General features: G+C 42.9%; 2 protein-coding genes across 2 annotated transcripts in view; both read right to left on the bottom strand.

The window, feature by feature from the left end:
• LOC310804728 (uncharacterized protein) overlaps window positions 1-11758 on the bottom strand; it is a gene marked incomplete at its 5' end in the record, with an annotated part of 37475 nt that extends 25717 nt beyond the window's left edge. The window contains 2 exons of the mRNA XM_083670046.1: window positions 6860-7012; window positions 11711-11758. Coding sequence (XP_083526172.1) covers window positions 6860-7012; window positions 11711-11758 — 201 coding nt within the window. The remainder of the gene's footprint in view (window positions 1-6859; window positions 7013-11710) is intronic.
• Window positions 11610-22248, bottom strand: part of LOC310804727 (transcription factor 4-like) — a gene marked incomplete at its 5' end in the record, with an annotated part of 13698 nt that continues 3059 nt past the window's right edge. Inside the window, 4 exons of the mRNA XM_083670045.1 lie at window positions 11610-16176; window positions 17714-17846; window positions 18836-19065; window positions 20226-20376. Coding sequence (XP_083526171.1) covers window positions 16128-16176; window positions 17714-17846; window positions 18836-19065; window positions 20226-20376 — 563 coding nt within the window. The 3' untranslated portion in view covers window positions 11610-16127. The remainder of the gene's footprint in view (window positions 16177-17713; window positions 17847-18835; window positions 19066-20225; window positions 20377-22248) is intronic.

Raw genomic sequence — 22248 nt, 5'->3', positions numbered from 1 at the left:
GAGTGACTGTGTGTGGAAGAGAATATAATCTTCTGTGATCTACCTCTTAGGCCTAGGTGTAAGACCACAAATGTAATAACTCCATCCAGTCTTACAGTAAATGTAGAGAGGGATCATCAGAAAGACATGATGACAGGTTTAAAACCATTAACGCCCAGTTTAAACCCAGTTACATCATTGTTTGTCACTCAAGCATGCAACAGCAATTCTTCCTAGGCTGAGAAAACTGTTGACTGATATTGTAGTGTATTTGCTTAGTTTACAGTACGACTCCCAATCATTGCTTAAAGGTTTAACCTATGATAACACAAGACAAACATGCTTAGAGCAAAGATAAGTGTTTCATTAATATCATTGATACAAAATAGAAAGAGGAAATCCATCATCAGATAGTATGTTCCTCAATCAATAATCAATTAGCGCGTTTTATTTGTACAAAATAAATACATCTAGATAGTCCCTACGTCAAGCAAGTGTAACTTCTCATGTTCCCTGGGGGCTTTGAACTAGAGCAACAGAAACGTCATGCAAAATCTCACCTGTCTGAAAGCATCATGGTCACATCATAAATCTGTCACCTCTGGCATACCAGCGTGATACATGTGTGATAACAACCCTGTGATTGTCATGTACTGAGGGGTACGCCCTGTGCAGGATGACATGAGTTCCTCTATCTACCTATCCACCAGGGCACTCTGCTCTGACAGCGTGATTCATCTCTGCGGTATTCAGTCTAATGTTGAGTCCCAATTCTCCACTCTGTTTCCATGAAGTGTGCCCCTTGTGCAGTTCCACACACAGACTTAAAAAGGGTTGGTGTTTCCACCATATTACACTCTTACAGCAGTCCATTCCTTTTAACTCCATGTGGGGAAGTTCACAAGGAGAGGGGAGACCACACCACCACACCACATTCCACATGAGTTTACTGTTCAGCACCTGATCAAGCTAGGTACAGTACCAGTCCACTATCTCTGGTGATGGTAGCTCTGTCAAAAGGAAAAACCGTGGCTTTGTTTGAACAGTACAAACTGAAAGTGAAATCAATGAATAGCCTCACTCAAATGGGCATCTTCATCGACCCTGGAGTTCAATGGGGGAAGATTGAATATCTCCCAGTTTGCCTTGGGAGAACCTAAGCTCATGTGGATCATAAACTCTGTTAGGGTGAATAAAGATGTCAAAAATGCATAAATTATGATGCTTCATTTTGTAGGCAATCAAAGTATTGTTGCTAGGTAAACACCACATAGAACACTAGGTGCTGAGTGTTCTGCAATTGTTTGGCAGTTACTGAGGTAAAGCACCTCCCCACCCCTCATAAACAGGCTAGGTGGGGTTATCTCATGAGTTATGAGACCACTCCCCCAAATACCTGCCTGGGTCTAGGCTGGGCTGGGTTGGGCTGGGCTGGGCTAGGCTGTGGGACCCCTCCCTCTCACAGAGGTGGATATCGCCTCCCTTGATAAAGTAAGCATGTGCGATCAATGACATCGATGCTGTCGCAATATCTGTGAAAGCTTGAGAGGTTTTGAACAGGTCTTACATACATCTGTAAGACTAAATGATGGAAACGGCATTACATACAGAGAGACACTAATCTGACATAATTAAAATCAACAATACTAGATCAATCAACTTCAATAGGTTTGAGATGTTAGCCAGCCAAACTTGACTTCATGGGAAATTACTTGTCCAATCTGGTGAAGGCCTTTGTTTAAAGAGGTGCAAATAGTTTGGGACACACTGTACAGTTCTATAATTGTCCAATTATATTGTATCTCTTTATTTCCTTATTCAAATGGTAGTGCCAGAGATTAGAGGGGCCTATTCAAGTGCAAGTGCAGACACACACAAACACATCCACACAGGCAAGCACACTCTTTGCATGCACACTCTTTGCATACACACACACACACACACACACACACACACACACACACACACACACACACACACGTTTACAGAGCTCGGAGACTCCCACTGTACTGTGACAGTTAGTGTACATGTCCAGGTATGCCCCTATTCTCATAGACCTCACAGAGCCTGTTGAACGATGGGCTCATTTGGTGAGAAGGCTTGGGTTTGGCAGATACACACTGGAAACACGCAAACAAACACATGCACACCGTCTAGACCTGAATACTGTGCTTTTACAACATCAAGACACACGTCAGATTTGATCAAGGGTTGGGCAAGGGTTAGGCATCTCCCCCACCCTCCTCCCCCTCCTCCTCTCCTTCCTCCTTTGCAGCTCCACCCAAACGTTGACTCGAAACACTCTCCCTCCCCACCTGCAGTTTCTCATGGTACTTTCTAGTTCAACGAGAATATCAATTCTGCCATCGAACCCCCACCCAAGGCAGCTTAATGACTAATAAGCAATTGGTGAGCATATATTGGAGGTACGCCAACTCTTTAAGATGCCAAATTAGACCCTCAAGGAACGGCAGAATGCAACAACATTAGCTAAACAAATGCTGATCAAAATGCAAATGCTGTATTCCAGATCTAGCATATCAATTTCTCACGAGTAACGAAATGCTTGGAACACATGTGCTTACTTACTGCTCGCCCTGGAATAAATTCAAGGGCAGAGAGGCTTGATGACTAATGCATATCATAATTTTTCTCACCTTCATTATTATCATCATCATCACATTGCAATGAAGTCTGAGTAAATAACATTGTAAAGTGAGGTGAATGTACTGTACTGTACGTTCACACAGAGGACGGGAAATGTGTAGATCGTCACGATAATGCAGACTATCTTCAGGGAGCATTTTGGATTTAGCCCACAAGGGTTGACTGTGTTTGTCTTCTGCAAGGACAGCCTCAAGCGTAGATCGATGAAGGTCATATATTTTGCCTTCACCTAGGGGGGCAAGTAGTCTCACTAAGTCAGACTCTTGAGATGAGACTGTACCCCTAAAGAAAATATTACAGTACCTCAAACTTCCAGATCATCTCCCATGTGTTCATATATGAGTGTGTGTTAAACCAGATATGTGTTAGACTCTAATATGAGATTAGTCTGTAGAAGTAATGGTGGTAGGATATTTAGTTTCTATACAAACAGTCTTTCCATTTGAAACTAAACTAAACATCCGACCAACTGAAGACGTAGAATAATCTCATATTACAGTCTCAGGGGCCCTGAAACCAGTATCTACCAAAACCACTTTTTGCAGGGTTATAGTTTATGATAGATAAGGAAGCAGCAAGCCAACCTCTCATGTAAACAATCTCTCGCTCAGCCAACCGGTTGCTACCGCATAAGAAACACAGCATGACAAACACTCATGCATGATTCTCTGGTTATGTAAGTGGATATCATATTTCAGAGTCTAGTGGTCAGTGTACACAGTACTGATAAAGCTTGTCCACTGTTGAATGACAGGCTGGAAGAGAGGCAATTACTGATAGCGGCTACCTTAACTTATTTAGTGCATAGAGTGAATAAAGTCGCCCAAATTGTCAACACGCTAGAGTGCCACGGGTGACTTTACTCACCAAAAATGCATAAATTATGATGCTTAATTCTGCTGCCAAAGTAAATATCACATAAAACACTCGGCACTCCAGGTGGTAAGTTCTTTGGCAGTTAGTGAGTTAAAACCGAGGAGTCAGCCTAAAGGAGGGGTCAGTGTTGTTAAAAAAATGCTTCACACATCAAACATGCCGTTCATGACCTACTACGATGAGGACAAACTGACTCTGAGAACTAAACAGGCAGCTATGTTCCAGTCTTGGGTGTAGTTGTAGTTCACTGAGCAGTAATGTTGATATTCCTGCCCTGCCCTCATTCTTAGCATACCTGCAGGTCAGTATATACCTTTCCACAACACTGTACTCTTATCTGCCTACTCACTACTAATGTGTTGTGGTTAAGTGTGGAGATAAATTGACTTCCATCAATTACAGAGAGGAGAGGTATCTCCAATATGATAATCATAACCAAATAGAAAAGATAAGCATCAGACAAACGTGTTTTTGTCGAATGACTCTGAATTAATCGCTTTTTCAGCCGAACACACTTGAGTCTACATAGTTTTTAGAACCAGAGCGGCCATGACGGGCCACAGACAGGAAGGACCAGGGCATTGCTTCACTGAGATGATGGGCTGATTGGCACCCAGTGAATACCATGGCCGGGTGGTTTACATGCCGCACAAGTTTGGCATGTGAATGAAACACTCCCCAGCTACCTTAATGGCTGTATGGCTGTTGGACATCAGTTAAGGAACTGGAGAAACTGATGGAGTGACAGGGGGCAGGTAGACAGGTGATCTGGATAGGTAGATGTCTAAAAGTTCTCAAAGCCCAACACCTGTGCCTGTTCTCCCGCCTCGTTTCTCTGAGCTGTTGTACGGTACACCCAAACACAAAGGAATCTTACAACCTCCAAAACCAAGTTTGATTAATGTGCATGGATTTATTTTGGGAATTTTCACAAGGACCTACTCTAGAAGTAGACAAAAGAACGAAAACTCCCAACAGGTTAGGTGAAATGCCTAGTGTTGTAAGTACCGGTATGTAAGTACCGGTAAGTATCTGCCTGTCTTCCTAGATCCACTCTTTAACCTTTGGACAGCAGGCAAAAAAACCCTATGATTAACATGACAGCATCTCTCTTCAGAATCAAGATCACAAGTGCACTTCATTTGAAGAATGGATACCACTGGCAGGAGAACAAGAGCCTCCTTTGTGAACTAAGACCTTGTTTCCTTGTGTTGTTTACCATTCGACAAAAACATTCGACAATGTCTGAGGGGAAATCTGGGAGTAGATCATACCTTCCCAGTGATGAAGTGAGATAGAGCAAGTTGCAACCTCTCCGGTGCTCCGATACTATTTGTCTTGTACTGTGCCAACAAATTGAATCACCTAAATCTTGATTTATCACATAGCTCTGTTTGAAGCTAATGCAGGTATCAAGGAGTGCTTACTCTCATTAATGCAACCCACTGACATCATCGAGTCAGACACCCAGGGTGGGCCACCTGATAGTTGTCTCATGGGAATGGAAAACAACTTGCTCAGCTCAGAGAAACAAGGCGGGAGAACTGGAAATAGAACTTTGAGACATCTACCTATCCAGATCACCTGTCTACCTGCCCCCTGTCACTCCATCAGTTTCTCCAGTTCCTTAACTGATGTCCAACAGCCATACAGCCATTAAGGTAGCTGGGGAGTGTTTCATTCACATGCCAAACTTGTGCGGCATGTGAACCACCCTGCCATGGTATTCACTGAGTGCCAATCAGCCCATCATCTCAGTGAAGCAATGCCCTGGTCCTTCCTGTCTGTGGCCCGTCATGGCCGCTCTGGTTCTAAAAACTATGTAGACTGTTTACAGTACATCCACATCACCAAGGTTACCACTGAAGAATGTCATTACTGACACCCACATTTAGTTGCATACCAATCAGGTTTACTAACGAATGGTGTGAGATAACATGAAAACCATGACCTGACCTGAAGGGGAATCCTTTAACTTTGGCCTTTTGACCTTTCGCCACTTCTAAAGCTTCTCAGAGTTTCAGGCAATTCATACTGGAAAAGTTCAGGAAATATGGCTTACAAAATCATTCTTTAACTTTAGCCCCGAAAGAGTAACTTTAGCACTTTAGTACTTGAATAACAAAAGCCAAGCCACTATTCTGGTAAAACAAAGCTTCAGTAGTCGGCAATACATTGGCATTGTGAATGATCGTTCTGAAATACTCTGGAGCCTCATCACCTAGCCTATATTGTCAAATCATGAACTGTGCAGGCCTCAAGCTTGTGGAACCAGTGCCTTGATTATACAGTACATCAATGTAGGCTATTCCAACATGCCTTGACCACAGCATACTGTATATTGAAAACACATTTCTCTCAAAACCTTCCTTACCTACAGATACGCCAAACCAACATTATAACAATGGCATAAAAACAAAGGGCCACTCCCTTCAATCTAATCCTTGATCTTTGTTAGTCTAATATCACTGTAGTAAGGAGCAGCACGCCCTGACCAGAACAGCAGCAGGCAATCAGGGAAACAAGTCATATTCAAGTTCAGCTGGTTGGTTAACTCCCTTGTATGAAAGAAAATAATGTACCCCATTAAAACACGAGGTTAGAGAGTTCTCAGATAGACATGTGAACACTCACTCAAGCCTGTTATTTGTTTATAACTGCATTCCTTGGGCTGTACAGTAGCTCCACTTCTAGGTCAACGAAACATTTGAGTGAGATAGAGAGTATCATTAGAGACATTAGTAATCGCATGTCAATTAATAGCTTTGCATGCTGAATAGTCTTGATTAACTGTTACAGCATTGTATGATGTTGACACCCGTCAACAGATTAAATGACATGCATTCAGCATGTAGGCTACTGTATTACATGCGTGTATAGAGGAGCCAAGCAGTGCCTTTGCATGGGTCGTTTGTTTCCTATGTTCAGTTGCATTTGACAAGAGATTCTGTTACCACAAAGAACAGAGTTCAGTCTCTCTGGAAGAACGCACCAGCCATGAGAACACCTTCACTTAATGCATTCCACGTTACCGAAGGCGACCACTGACTGGAAAACTTTATACAGAATGGCATTTTTGGAATTCGTCAGGTAATACGCTATCATCTGAAAAATTAAATCTACTGAGGCTAAATGAAAGCACACCACTTTTTTTTTGTTTTTGTTTTTGACAGATCTCCCGCGTGTCCAAATCGTATCCAGTGCGACACGTAACATTGCAGTAGACAAAACACATGTTGTCAACCATCTCCTACTTGGACAATAAGAGAACAAAACACTGTCGGTAAAGTTCATTGAACGACAGTAAACAGACAACGGTAGTGCGTTCTGGACTTACCGATCTGTTCCGGTAACAGTGCTCGGGCTCCACTTCAGGACAGGTAAACGGTGTCCTCGGTGCTTCAGAGGGAGTTTGACTTGTGGGTGGCGCACCTGCTTCTGAGGAGGGCGTCCGCACCTGACTCACACCTTTAAAGTCTGTCACCTCTGCCTGTCACTGCCTGGGTTGGACCGAGGCACAATGATGTGAGTGCCCTCAAGAACATCTTCGTCAAAACCATTCACCGTCACACAGAATGTTCTGGCGGCATTCCCAAAAATCTAGTTTCAAGGAAGTGATGATGCCTTTCTCTCTCAAGGCCTCTTGCCTCCCACAGAAATGGATATTTCCCAAACCATGTTTGGAAATCTGGCTGGTCTCACAGAAATTCAACTCATCTCAGGAATGCACTCTTACCGATGTACCCAACCCGTTTACGGCAAAAAATAAGTCCACAGTTAGCTCTACTGTGTTTTTTGTTTTTTTCACAGATTTATTACAACGTCATGTAAAACTTCATGGGGTCATTGTTTTGAACATAAAATAGTTATAACCATGTTCTGGATCTTAGGTCATGTGGATTCCCTACTGTTAAACAGATGATGTATGTGAAATTGATTGAACCAGTCTTTAAAAAGTGCTTCACTTTGATATTAGTTTCCTGTTTGGTCTTTTGACAGTACATTCTACTGTATGAATCACTATTTTGACCTGAGGAGACTCAAGTATTATGAAACCCATTGCCGTTGGTCAATACCTGTACATTGAAATAACTACACACAATAACTACACACAACATACTAAAAGAAAGTCTCTTTCACAGGACTATATAGATCAAAGCCTATAAAATGCATGCCTTAATGACTGTGCCTGTGGTCACTTGTGTATGAAAGAATAGGGCCCTTTGGATTAGTTGGCTAAACATCCATTATATTATTATAGCACTATTGACAGACTGAGGTGTAGACCTACACGGCCATTTCAGAACTGTAGACTTATTTGACCTCATACAGTAGTCTACAGTATAGGAGTACCATACAGAGTATCTGGATTTCCCCTTGAATTTGCCACACTGGGGCTTAACATAGCAGTTGATGAATGCTAATGTAATGCTTATGAATATGTTATGAAGTCCTTAAGTAGGGTTAGGGTTAGGGTTAGGATTAGAATTGTCTAACATAGGGTTGAATTGTCATGACATATTACAATCTATTATCAATGAAAATGTACAATACATGAGGATCCTACAGTGCTTATTTATGTAAACTGATCTGGAGTGTTGAATGGAGAAAACTAAAGCTTCTTAACCAAACAATAAGTACTGTTATGAACACAACTGTGAATAATACAAAGCAAGACCAATGGCATGTGCAGGACTAAAGCATGTGGAACCAGTGCTTCCAATTTAGAATGTTTCCTCTCATGGCACAGGGTGGCGTTGCAACGTTGTGTAGCCAAACAATGGCGGGAGCAGCCGCTGTAGAGTAGATGTAGATCAATGGCCAGCGTGGGCGCCACGCCTTACATTCCTCAGCACAGACTCGCTGCATACGCCCACCTAGTTCAGCAGGACGGAGTGGAACGTTCAGAGATGTTGAAATACGTCCTCTAGACGGGACATTCCTCTCCCTCAGGAGAATAAGCAATTGTGTCCGTTCTATGTTATTACGTTTCTACCTGCAGAATTCTGTTAGTTTCGCCCCTTTCTGAAGACGGCAGTGGACCTGTAGGTTGAGGATAGGGAGGGCGCTGGCACATACTCTTGCTGTTATGTCATGTGGAAGGTGTGAGGGGAGGGAAGGAAAGCGTGCCAGAGTTAGGAGTGCCTTCTGATCGAACCTTTAGTCATCTTACTGATCGGATGTGTAAAACCTATCCTAGAACCAGAGATTGTGAAATATTTGAACAGCACATACACTCACTCAACACTTTATTAGGAACGTTATACTAACACTGGGTAGGGCCTCCCTTTGCTCTAAAAACAGCCTCAATTCTTTGTGGCGTTGATTCCACAAGATGTTGCTAACATTCCTTTGAGATACTGGTCCACGATGACATGATGCATTACGCAATTCCTGCAGATTTTTCAGGTGCCGTTCTGTCACATCCCAAAGGTGTTCTATTGGATTCTGATCTGGTGACTGGGAAGGCAACTGAAGAACACTGAACTCATTCTCATGTTCATGAGACCAGTTTGAGACGACTTTAGCTTTGTGACATGGTGCATTATCATGCTGAAAGTAGCCATTAGAAGATGGGTGAATTGTGGCCATGAAGGGATGCACATGGTCAGCAACAATACTCAAAATAGGCTGTGGCATTCAAGCGATGATTGATTGGTATTAACGGGCCCAACGTGTGCCAAGAAAACATTCCCCACACTATTACACCACCTCAACCGTGAGAAGGTGTACAGGTGTTCCTAATAAAGTATTCCGTGAGTGTAGTTGCTTTCTTCACTGAACTTTCATGAGGACAAGACCCTTTTATAGTTGTGTTTCGTTGTTTTTGCACTTTCTATGTCAGAATGTTAAATATTGAGTTAAGTATACAGACAAATATGTGAATATATAACAATTTAGACACATAAAAATCCCTTTTAAATTAACTAAAACTTTATGGGACAATAGAATTGATTAATATCTCAATATCTTAATATTTCATAGGGTATGCTATTCAGCATGCTGTATATTTAATATTATGTTAAAAATGGAATAAGGAATAGTCTAGGGTCAACTTAACATCAAGTGTTGCCCTATTTTCCATTTTTTCTAACTTGAATCAACGACGTCATTCTGTTAAGTACAAGCAGTACATCTAGCTGTACTGACTCCAATAGAACTGTCATCATCTCTTGTGACTCCTTCATTTCTGAAGGATGGCCCGACGTGAGTGATCACATTAATCTAACTACTATGAGACCAATGAGTCAAGTCCAACCCTTTCAGGCATATCATTGAGGGGACGTCATCTCAACGTGACTGGGAACGAAGAGACGTGCAGCAGTCTGAGGCGATGGAAGTTGGAAACAAGTGTGGAACAAAATCTTCATGCCAATCACCCGTTGGACGCACCCATCAATGCTTGATTTATGAATATTACACATACCTCAAGGTGGAATTCCATCCATAATGACATCAGATTTAATTTGAAATAGGTGCTTCTGAGTTTTGTACTGTAACTCTCTAAGGAGAGGAGATCAACTTCAGGTAACACTTTATTTACAGATTTGAACCCCAGGTAACGCTTAACTTGAAGTGTATTAGAATTGGCTCACTTTATAACACAATCATAAGTCACACATAACACATTCATCAAGAAATATACACACATTTATGAAATACTGATGTCAACAACAGTAGGTTGACATAGGATTATCTCAACATAAAACATTCTATGAACTTGCGGTTGCTGAGGTAAGTAGTTGATGAATGCTAATGTAATGCTTATGAATGTGTTATGAAGTCCTTATGAAATAGGAACCGTTCTACAAGTGTTACCGAACTTCGCAGGTTCAATTGTCCTGACATATTCCAATCTATTATGTGTTGAGTGGAGAAAACTAAAAGGTATTAACCAAACAATAAGTCAATAACACTATGATGAACATAACTGTTGAATGCTTAATGTTATCTGTGAATAATAAAAAGCAAGACCCATGAAAGCGCTAGGTTATAAAAATGGCACATTTATTGCTACAGAACGGTCATGTACATGACTTCATTGAATTACTACAAGATGAAAAACAACAGGCAATGGGCCTACGATGGGCTGGCTTGAACAGAAACTCCAGCACACAACCTGTTTGGACACTTCTACTAATCTGAAAAAAGTAATAATAACAACAACAATAATAATTATAACATAAAATAAAAAATACAACAGAAACCAAAACTAATTAAGAAAAAAGTTAAAAAAAAAAAAAAAAAGAGAAAAAAAAAAAGAAAGAAAGAAAGAGAAAAACAGAAACAAAATACACGCACCAAAATACATGAAGAAAAAAGGCTTGAGGCACTCAGCCACACGTTGGAAAGAAAGTGTAACTGTTTTTTTTTTTTTTTTTTTTTTTTAAATGTCCTTAGAATCACTGCTGCAGGTTTGGATGGGACCCTCCCCCTGTATCTGACTATAGCCCATCACAGAAAACACCATACAGTTTCGTCTCAGTAACACATGGTAAAATAACATCTTTAAATAGTAAAATAAAGTAACAAACTTTTACTTTGAATGATTCCAAAAATCTACAAAGTGGAATATTTAGAATTGGACATGTTATTATGTTATCGTATTTCCTCAATATTCCTGGTATAAAAGGATTGCCCCTGCAAAAAATAAGCCAAATATATTTTGTTTTAAATTTAGGTTCTTTTTTTCTCTATAATAGGGTGCACGAGTCTATCTTCATAGCAAAAGAGCACTAGACAAAGGAAGCTTTAACAAAAAGCCAGGCACTGATACATGGTAATTCTCTGCTTACTGTATTTTTTCTTCACTTAATTGCATCACAAGTAACAAGAAGAATGAAAAAGGCCACAGTTCATATATTTTCACCATTACATATGTCTATAATACTCTGAAATGAACATGTTTAAACCACTGCACAAGGATGACTCATAAAATATAAGAAAACAATGACTACCCAGATAAAATAAGTAGGCATAGAAGCCATGGTACCACCTGTTTGTTTCTATTAGACTTTGTGATACTTATATATTACTTTATATTTTCCAGTCAGTTAATTGTATACATTTTTGTGCTTGTTCGTGACTAATTTGGATGGAGACGAGTGAAAGCTTCCGTTCTATTTTTCTTTTTCTTTTTCTTTTTTGCCACAAGCTGTCAAATGAGCCTCTTTTTCACTGTCAGTACCTGTCCAACCTCAACCTCGCCTCGGCCGTGGAACGTGAAACGACACATGACCAAAGAGGGTAGCTAAACAGTACGGAAGACTGGATCTGTACAAATTGCATACGTAACTTGATTGACAGGTGTCGCTGTTCATTGTGGCTACACTGAAGACAAATGGAATTCCCTCTGATGGAACTTAAAGTGTGTTAAATCTTCCTACTGTTGCTCTAAAAATATTTTCCTATCTGAGGGCTGAATATGAACCAGAATATGGATCTAGTCACGTTAAAACGTTCAGATTTACATAGATTTGTTTAACTCTGTGGTTTGTGTCATAAATGAAGTACTTGGCAATATTTACAATATTGAAAACATCGGCAGGTTTATTTTTCTCTGGCAGTGGATGTAAATAACCAATCATTCCTTTAAGTTGAAGCCACAGTTAAAAAGCAGAGAGGCCCCTATGATTGTTCACTTTATTATCATTTGTTTTTTCAATTGTACAAAATTGTAAGTGCTCCTGCAAAATCAGTGTCACATTAACACCCATATTAACCATTTGTATAAAATGCAGTTTTTTTCATTCTTTTGCACGCGGAAAATACTTTGATAAATTACCAAATATCAGCTTTGTTTCGCTGCTTGTGTTCATCGGTGCTCATTTCTGGAGTAGAAAATGAAATCCACTCTCGGTGGGGGACAACTGTAGAAGAATGGGGACTCCTGTCTTTCTACTCTGAAGTACGTTGTGAAAGTCATCTGAGGCTTGCTTTCAGTCCACAAGGAATCACTGTCTTCTCAGTTGCCTAGATTTCAAATAGCTAGACTTATATGTAAGATAAAAACACACTGTCAAATGTACAGCCAAAAGCCGTAAAAGAAAGGCTGGAATGATGAAAGAAAACACTCTCTGGATAGATGGAAAATGTTTCACCATTTGAGCCTCCTCTTTGGGACAGTTCCTTCACATTCAACACGTGGGTTTTTCAATCCTACTGTATAAGCCACCATGGAGAACCAATGACAGGTGCTGACTGTAATTGAAATCATTATTGCAGTAAATGGTCAACAAAAATAATGCTTAGATATTACAAAGCTCATGGCTCAGTCAGAGAGGAGAGGAGATGATACAGTATGTATGTACAACCAGGAAAGAAACAATGTTGCCTTTTGCTACATAAACAGCAGGGGTAATATCATACAGAAACAGAGAAATTGCAATTCTTGAGAATTTCACTCACTGCAGACTTGGCTGTTTAATGCAGAGAATATATCAAATGAAAAGTGGCAAAATCAAACATTAGCACTTAGACAGCAACAGCTTCAGTCTAATACAACGTGTTTAGCCGAGGTTCAATGCAAATCGTTTTGACTGTCTTCAAAAACTGGACTTAGATGGCAAATACTAAAATGATAGACCGAAACTGCCTTGCACACACAGTATCACATATGTTTTTGGGGAAAACAGCTAAAAAGCTTGTTGTGTTTATGCAGACGACTTACTCATCTGCAACACAATGTCCAATCTTTCCAACAAAAATGTAAATATTACCATTCAATTGTAGATGCTGGGGATCATTTTAGACAATCAGACTCTTCTTAACAGATATAACTTATTGTCAAGGTATGAGGAGTGAATCTAGGTGCAAAAGAATACTACTGTATATTTCAACCGTACTTGTTTACAGTAGTACCACTTGAGGTACAACTAGTATACAGATACCTTCAGATACCTTCAGACAGTTCAGGTCTGTTGTCAGTCAACAGAGTGGGCAGTCAATTCAACAGTGGGTTGGGAGCTAAACTGTGGCACAAGAACAGAAAGTGCCATTAATTGTTTTTGTTTTTTTAAATCTTGGCATCTGGCTGGAATGACCAGACACATACAACCAGAATACAACTGAACAAATCCAACTGTCACTCTCAGGAAGTCATCACCCCACCAAAACCACATGAACCTTGTGTAGAATGACTATTTACACATTTTCTTCAAAAAATACAATTAAAAATGGTAATGTTATGAGCATGGAGCATGAAACAAATAATATATACCTTTTTGATTTCCAATCCCCTCCCCCATCCCTCAAAAATGTTCCCAGAAATATAAACATAATGTTGAAAAAAAGAAAAGAATTTTGAAGCTTTTGACCACACTACATTTTCAATGTGACACATTTTCAACACACACTGAATTACTTTTTCATCTTTTAACAAAAAACTGATACAACGTATTTTCTAAACACAAAATAACAACAGTCTACATGTAAAAATATAACTTTTACATACACAATTTCAAAATAATGGTAAGTTTGCATTTGTTGCATACAATTTACAAATGTCTGTGTTTCCTTTGACAGCTGAATAGCAGTGATTGGAGCAGATGGAACTCCGGTCCCTTTTGTCCTGCGGAGGGTGCCATACAGTCAGTGTGATGTCACGGCACATGAGAGATTAGAACAAAGTCAGGTCTCTTGAAAAGTAACACTGAGATGCCTCTCACTTTCTGCCCATCTTTGAGAAAATAAGTCATCCCCCAACAACCTCCTTTGAAAAAAACAAAAAACGGCACCTTCCTTATATACTGTATATATTTTTACATTTATATATATTGATTCTCAAATAGATTCTTTTCCAGTTTCAGTGCCTTGTGTTGATTGGATAACTTTAAACCACGTGAAAAACAGCCGCCGCCGAATCTCCGGACAGCCAGTCGTGGTTTACTTTTTTCGACAGAGAAACCAGAACAGACAAAGAATAAGAGAAAGATAAAAAAAGAGAAAAGAATCCGTATTACACATACAACCACACACTGGTACTGAAGACTACGGCGGCTCACGGACAAGCCCATATTGATAAAAAGCTGATAGCTATAATACAACGCTCAATAACAGACGTGTCGCTATGGAAACAGGCTGCAACTTGGAATAGAGGAGGGGTGGGGGGGTGGGGTCGGGGGCGGGGGCGGGGGCGAGGGCTGGAGGCGAGGGCCTGGGGATGGGGATGGGGATGGGGGGGGGCTCATCTTACTAAAACAAGGGTCTGTTCAGGGACACGCCTTTTCTAATTACATATAAGCATACAGTACATTACATACAGTTTATCCAAAAAATACTTTTTTTTCATTTTACTTTTTTTAAATTCCCAGGTCGGAAAAAACCTGACTGCATAGACCTAATAACTAACAATTCCCTAAGCTTGCATCCTAGAAAGTTCAGATAATGTCCTCCTCTGGCATTTTTGAATGATATGAACTCTAAAAGGCACATTGGTAGAAGTGAATGTTCAAATTGCATCTCTGGGGCTTGGGGAGGGACGGGGATGGGGACGGGGACGGGGACGGGGAGGGGGACGGGGACGGGACGGGTGAGGGACGGTAATAGCTGGGGTAGACAGAGGGGGCTGTGAAGTGCTAGACCGGGGGGTATAAAATCAGATAAATCATAACAAGGTGATGGGACTGCCCTCCTGGAACATCCCCCCGCTGACTGCTGACCCCTCCCAATGCAGCGTCACCACTGGGGGGCGACCTACGTAGTTCTGACCTGATTCTCTCTCTCTGGTAAAACCACAAGGAGAGTCTACCTCCTCCTTCTCTGTCTATCACTCAGATCTGCCTGGTAACATGGAGTAACATAGGGTAACACTACCAACGGCCTGCCCACCAATCACAGGGTCCATCTGCTCTGCCCATGCAAAAGAATGGCCAATGAACTCATTTCAATCTGAATCAGGACGTGTTGCTGGTTTCGAGTGGCTATATAGGGGGGGGCACCAATGATTTTTCCTCCGGCAAACACCATACTAGCCAACTAGAGCCCCAGACCAAAGTGTTAAAGTCGTAAATTCATCTGTTCTGTTCCGTTTTGAAGTACACTTTTTTCATTATTGCATGTTTTTTTTTTTCTTCTTACAATTTCTTGAAATTCTACATAATCTCTACCATTGTTTTTTTTTTGTTTAAATACCCCCTCCCCTCAAGACCGACTGATTGACTTCATACGTATATATCTATTTGACTTGATGCGTTCTAGAGGAGGTCAGGCACGACTGCAAGGGTTTCCACAGTGTGGAGAAGATTGCCATTCAGTCATAGGGCTGCGTTCTGCCACAGCTCTGCAACATTGTTACAACATAATGATATGTTTGAAGAGTCCCCCATCCACTTTCTTTTTTTCCATTGTGTCGGTTTTATTTCCATATTTTTTTTTTCTCTTTCTTAAGATATATATCTTTTTTTTTTCTTTTTTTTCTCTAAACTGGGAATGCTGAAAGGAAGAAAGAAGAAGAAACGATCTCTCGTATCTGTTTCCATAGCCAATATACATTTGCGGTTTTCATTTCTACAGGAGACGCAAGACGAAACGGGTTTTCAGGGGATAACGTTGGTCGGGTGGTCGGTTGATTGACTTGATTGATTGGCGGGAATGGGAGAACGTTGTCAAAGGAAGTGGTCGCTCATCATTTTGATGAACTCCGGCAACTTGGACCTGGGGGGGGAGGAGAGACCGGGGGGTTACTGAGGCTGTAGGACCCCCTACCACCTGTACCTGTACAAACGCAAACAACGGAATACACACATGCGACTGTATCCTCTATGAACACACACACACACACACACACACACGCACACACACACACACACACACGCACGCACACACACACGCACACACACACACACACACACACACACACACACACACACACACACACAGTCTAACATTACTGCTGGCCTAAAGGCCCTTTCTAGACATCATAACGTTCTTGTGGTAAGTGAATTCATAAAACAATGACTTCCTTGTATGCTCTAAATAACAGCCGGTAAACTGGGGAGGCTGGTGGTGGCAGAGATTCGAGTGTGGGCACATTGTAATGCATGGAATGTTTTGACAGCGTTCCTCATTCCATTCCATGCATTACAATGAGCCCGTCCTCCGATGTCCACCTCCACCAGCCTCCTCCCCTGGTGTGAAAGCCCTCTCTTTAGTTTACAAGGTGTTAATGTGATGTTGCGCTACCATGTTAGCCTCTGACCCTGACTGGGACTCTTTACACCTGCTATTAGAGGGTCCGCCTGGCCTTGTCAACAGAGGAAGACAACCTTTGGTACCTAGCTGTGAGATGGGTAGATAGCCTAGCATTCCTCTCATTCTCTGCCCAAACAACTCCCCACCCACCTTCCCCTTTCTGTCAATGCTATTAAAGCTAACACACCATATGGTTAAGATGGTAGCTAAGGAAGCCTGTCATAGAAACCTGAAGTCTTCAACACATATCTATATCTGCCTGCTACTGTACGCATAACATCTAATTATAGAGACTGAAATAATCAAAACAAAACATCACATCATAAAAAGCGACAACATGGTAACTGAGCTTTTACTTAGTGAGCTGACGCCAATCACACACATGAAGACACACAGCCAAAACAACATCACACACATGAATCGCACACACGCACACACACACACACACACACACACACACACACACACACACACACACACACACACACACACACACACACACATTAAAAGCACACTTACTGCCAATCTGTTGTTAAAATGTACCTGGCGTTCACAGAGAACAACGGTATGCAACTCTGCTCTTCCAATCTATTCAATTCCAATTTTGGACCCAAATTCTGCTTTAATATATATATATATATATATATATATATATAGATATAGATATATATATATATAGATATATATGTCTTTGGGAGGCAAGTGTCCATGAAACATCAATGCCAACAATTAACAAAACGCAGAGAGAAATACCAACGTCACTGTGGAAGACTGATAACTCGTAAAAAAAAAATAAGCTTTGTCTTATTTTTGTTGTTGTTTTTTATGGTTGGTTTTAAGCAAATGGAGCCAGAATATGCTTGGAAACCCAATTGATTTTCTTTTTTTTTGTTTTTAATTGTTTATTTATTTTTGGTTAATGGCAAGTTATGGTACAAATGTGAAACAGCAGATTAGTTTAAAGTGAAATCTTCTGACCATTTAGGGAGTTGCTTTTTACATTTGTCCCATAGGATTGGAGGCGTCGCCCATGCTGTGGTGGGCGGCGGCCAGAGAGAGGGGAGCCCCGTCAGACGACACCTTCTCCTCCTCCCGTCTCTTCAGACAAGCCGCCTTGGGGTTCAGGTTCCGCTCTAGAACACACACACACACACACACACACACACACACACGCGCACGCACGCGCACACGCACACACACGCACACACGAACAGAAACATACGCACACCTCAGTGACAGAGGGTTGACATACTGTGTGAGAGACCTATCTGAGGGACGTCTGACGGAGGCGCGTCTCTATTGGACGGCGCTGACCACATGGCTTCACAGTGGCTGCTCTCCGCCTCCACTCGTGACATCAACTAGCGGCTGGTCGCCATAGAAATAGAATGATCCAGGACGTTCTATTTTTATGGTGCTCTCTAACCACGAATTGATTTCACGAGTGGTTATATAGAGAGAGAGAGAGAGAGATGTGCCCCGGGATGTCTTTCAGAATCGAGACAGCGCCACCAAGTGGCTCTGAGAGGACATCACACTGAGAGTCAGTTCCGAGAACAAAAGGGGAAAAGTTCAAAGGGTTGTGGACATGTACATGATGGGAAGGTATCAGAACAGGACTTGATGTACTACATATACTACAACTGAAGAACGGGTTTTGACCTACCTTACATGTTTGCTTGAGTGTTGAATGTGTGACACAAAAGATTGATATAATATCAATCCATGATAATGAGAAAAGGTCCTAAGAAAATGACCCGGTACGATTTTAATCTGGGGTCTTTTTTTTTTTTTTTTTTTTTTGAATTCAGTGATTATCAAAAACTACAACGAAGTTTCCATTCCAGGAGGAAGAAAAACCACCACAAAAAAAACCCGCCAGCGTTAGCCGGCTGCAGTTTTTCGGAAAATCACTGAATTTCCTACACACTACAGGGCCCACCCAAACCCTACTGTGCTGGCTCGGATATTTTTATACTTCCCAGCGCTGTTGTCATGTCCAGCGCTGGTTCAGCAACCGCGGCCGACGCATAAGCGGGCCAGCACAGTACAGCTCAGCTCGGCTCTGCAGTGTCAACGGACGGCGTTTTCGGAGAGACAACTTGTTAAGCCCCAGACTGACCTCTGACTTGCTGCTCCAGGCTGAGTATGACAGCTACGGCCTGGTGCAGTATGAGCAGCTTGGTCTGGGGCTTGTCGCTCTTTAGGTGCAGCTGCACCATGCGGCCCAGCTCCTTGAAGGCTTCGTTGATGTCCCGCACGCGGAGGCGCTCCCGGGCGTTGTTGGCCATCCTCCGCTCCTTCTCCCGCTCGATCTTCTGCTCCGGGGAGAGGTCCTCGTCGTCCACGTTGCTGTTGGGGCCGGGGGGGGTGTGTGTGGCGGGGTGAGGGGCAGGGTGGGAGGGGGAGGGGGTGGGCATGAGGGGCAGGGTGGGAGGGGGTGGGCATGAGGGGCAGGGTGGGAGGGGGAGGGGGTGGGCATGAGGGGCAGGGTGGGAGGAGGAGGAGGTGGGGGTGGGGATGAGCAGCAGGGTGGGAGGGGTAGGGGATGAGGGGCAGGGTGGGAGGGGGAGGGGATGAGCAGCAGGGTGGGAGGGGGAGGGGATGAGGTGCAAGATGGGAGGTAAAGGGGAAGGGGGTAGGGGGCAGGATGGGAGGGGGGGCAGGGTGGGAGGGTGGGGGAAGGGGGTTCAGTTAGAGGTGCAATATATAGGCAGGTGTGCTATCCATGTGTGATAGGCTTAAAGCATACTGTATGTAAAGCATGGGTGGTGGTTCAACCACCCTCTGCCAATGTCCTATCCCATTAATGTAGACATCAGCAACAGCTTGCAACAGCTAGGTTCTGACCATAAATCGAGCTTTAGTATTGCCGGAAAATCAAACGATTATGATTTCATAATCGTTGACAATCTGGGATTGGGGTCCAAATCGGGGTCAGATTAGTCATTCCAGGTGAAAGCTGTAAACGGTGTTTATCCTTTGAATGGGGTGGGGGTACATGTGGACAGAGGGGGTCTACTCCTGTGTGTGAGGGACAGCTAAAACCAGGCCCAAGACCCTGGACAGACCCACAGGACGATGGAGGGAGGAACTCTGGAGAAACGTATTTGTGAATGTGTTTGTATATTCAGTTAGTGAGTGTGTGTGTATGTGTGTGTGTGTTTGCGTGCGTGCGTGCGTGTGTGTGTGTGTGCGTGTGCGTGTGTGTGCGTGTGTGTGTGTGAATCCTGAATTGTATGGATTTATATAACTCTCATAGGGTGCATATTACAATTTACCCAGACAGTGGTCCCTATCAACAAAATGTCACAGATAAGTCTTACAATTGTGCATATCAGAGATTATTTCAGTTTGTGGGTTATCCCGAGTCTTGTTTGTTTGTTTGTTGTCGTTAACGCATGTGTTATTTAGCTGTCCCCCAAGGCACACTGATGACCACTTCATCAACGTCCAGCGAAGGAGGTTGGATGAAGCAAGCACTGAGGGTTACGGTTGACATAGATCTTGACCTATCAATAGACTTGAGGTCCTTGTTGTCGGGGTCCTCCTTCTTGGCCTCCAGGGACTTGGCGTCCTGCAGGTTCTCGTCCCCTTCGTCCTCAGACTTGATCTCTGAGCTCACTGATGAGGCGCTCTGGCCCTGCATCCCGCTGGCCACAGCTGAGGGAGAGAGAGGGAGAGAGAGGGAGAGAGAGAGAGGGAGAGAGGGAGAGAGAGAGAGAGAGAGAGGGAGAGAGAGGGAGAGAGAGGGAGAGACAGTGGTCCTGCGTAAGTCACGGGATGGTCAAACATTGCTTCCTTCTTTTGGCACCTACTGTATATTCCTAAAAGTTTGGATGTGTAATCAAACGACTCACTACGACTAGGAGGTTAAAGGAGAGATTCTCAGCTTTTATTTGATGGTATTTGTGTACATGTCGGTTTCACCATCTAGCGATGACAACACTTTTTTTCATTTTTTTTTAAAATATGTTTTTAAGGCATTTCTGCTTTATTGGGATACAGACAGTAGAGATTGACAGGAAGGATGGGAGAGAGAGAGGAGGGATGACATGCAAGATAGGTCGAGGGTCGGAATCGAACCAGGAACCTTGCGATTACGTGGTGAGCGCATTTGTGTGCTACGCCACTAAGCCCCCCCCCCCCCCCCCCCGAACACTTTTTATACGTAGTTCCCGTGTTCAAAAAAGTCAGATAGACATGACTACACACTGTGTTCTGTGTGTGTGGGACCTTGTTAGCCCTACTGTACACCAGATGTAGACTATTTTATCTATTTTATCCATTTTTCATCTGACCAGGAAGTCCCATTGAAGTCCGAGGACCGCTTTGACTGTTTTCATGTAAGGTTATACAGCATGCTTTTGAGACTCCTGACACTCCTGACACTTTCTCGACTTATTCCTTTGTGGTGGTTTTTCGTGCTGTCCTTCATCATTGTGTGGCAGGAAAAGACTCAGTGTTTGGCAGCTTCCATCACAATTCTGTCAGCTAGAGAATATACTATTCCACCAATGGAGTACCATTACATTAGCTTATTCGGGATTTTGACAAAGTCGCGGTCATTTCAGCTTTTGGAAAACGATCTGAAAGTCAGTTGAAGGACACAGTGCGTGCCAGCTAGACTTTATTCCACTGGTGCCAGGCACAATTTTTTATCTTTTGAATCATCAATACTTACTGAAAATTAAAAACAAACAGTGGTGCAAACCCCAGATGAATAGGGATTAATGTGTGTGTGTGTGTGTGTATGTATGTGTGTATAGCAGGCTTGAATGTGTGTGTGTGTCTGTCCCTATAAAAGACTGTCTATGGGCACACTCATCCTCTGTTTCTCGTGGGAGGGAGGGGGGAGGGGGGGGAAGGGGGAGAGACGGGGGGAGTGTCTGGGGGACACAAAAGGGCTTGACTGTATGGTCTCAGGGTGCCTCTCCCCCACCCCCCCCACCGCCCTCCCCCTCGCCACAGATGGAGTATACAGTTCTTTTTGTTTGACGTCAGCCTCTGTGGGCTCGTGCCAACATCCCTGTTAACATAAAACACTCTCCACTGTTCCCACACTCAGAACAGAAGCCCTCGCAGAGAAAATGCCCTCAGTCAGGGAGAAAAGAGGCACAAAATGGCGCCCTGCCTGCCTGTATGGGCTGTGGTAGCTGACTGTCTGGGCCCCCAGTGTAGTCTGTCTTTCCCAGTGCCTGTACACAATCCCTGCTTGTTTATGCATGCTACAAGGGCTGAATGTGGGCTTACAAAGTCTAAAAAAAAAAGTGACTTTGTCCTTTAACCCTGCTGAATCTAAACAAGCCAAACAACCTAAACAAAGAGCCAGACGTGAAATAGTCCATCCATCGAGGCTTTGGCCCTCCTTGGAGTCATTCCCAGGAGGTTGTGTGTGTGTGTGTGTGTGCGTGCATGCGTGTGTGTGTGCGCGCGTGCGTGCGTGTACGCGCAAGTGTGTGCATGCGTGCGTGCGTGTGCGTGCTTGTGTGCGTTGGTGTGTGTGTGCGTGCATGCATGTTGGACTAGGCTCTT

Source organism: Argentina silus (genome assembly GCF_951799395.1).
Source record: "Argentina silus genome assembly, chromosome: 5".
NCBI classification, from domain to species: domain Eukaryota; kingdom Metazoa; phylum Chordata; class Actinopteri; order Argentiniformes; family Argentinidae; genus Argentina; species Argentina silus.
The sequence above is the reverse complement of the archived record's forward strand: the minus strand, read 5'-3'. Positions and strand labels throughout refer to the sequence as shown.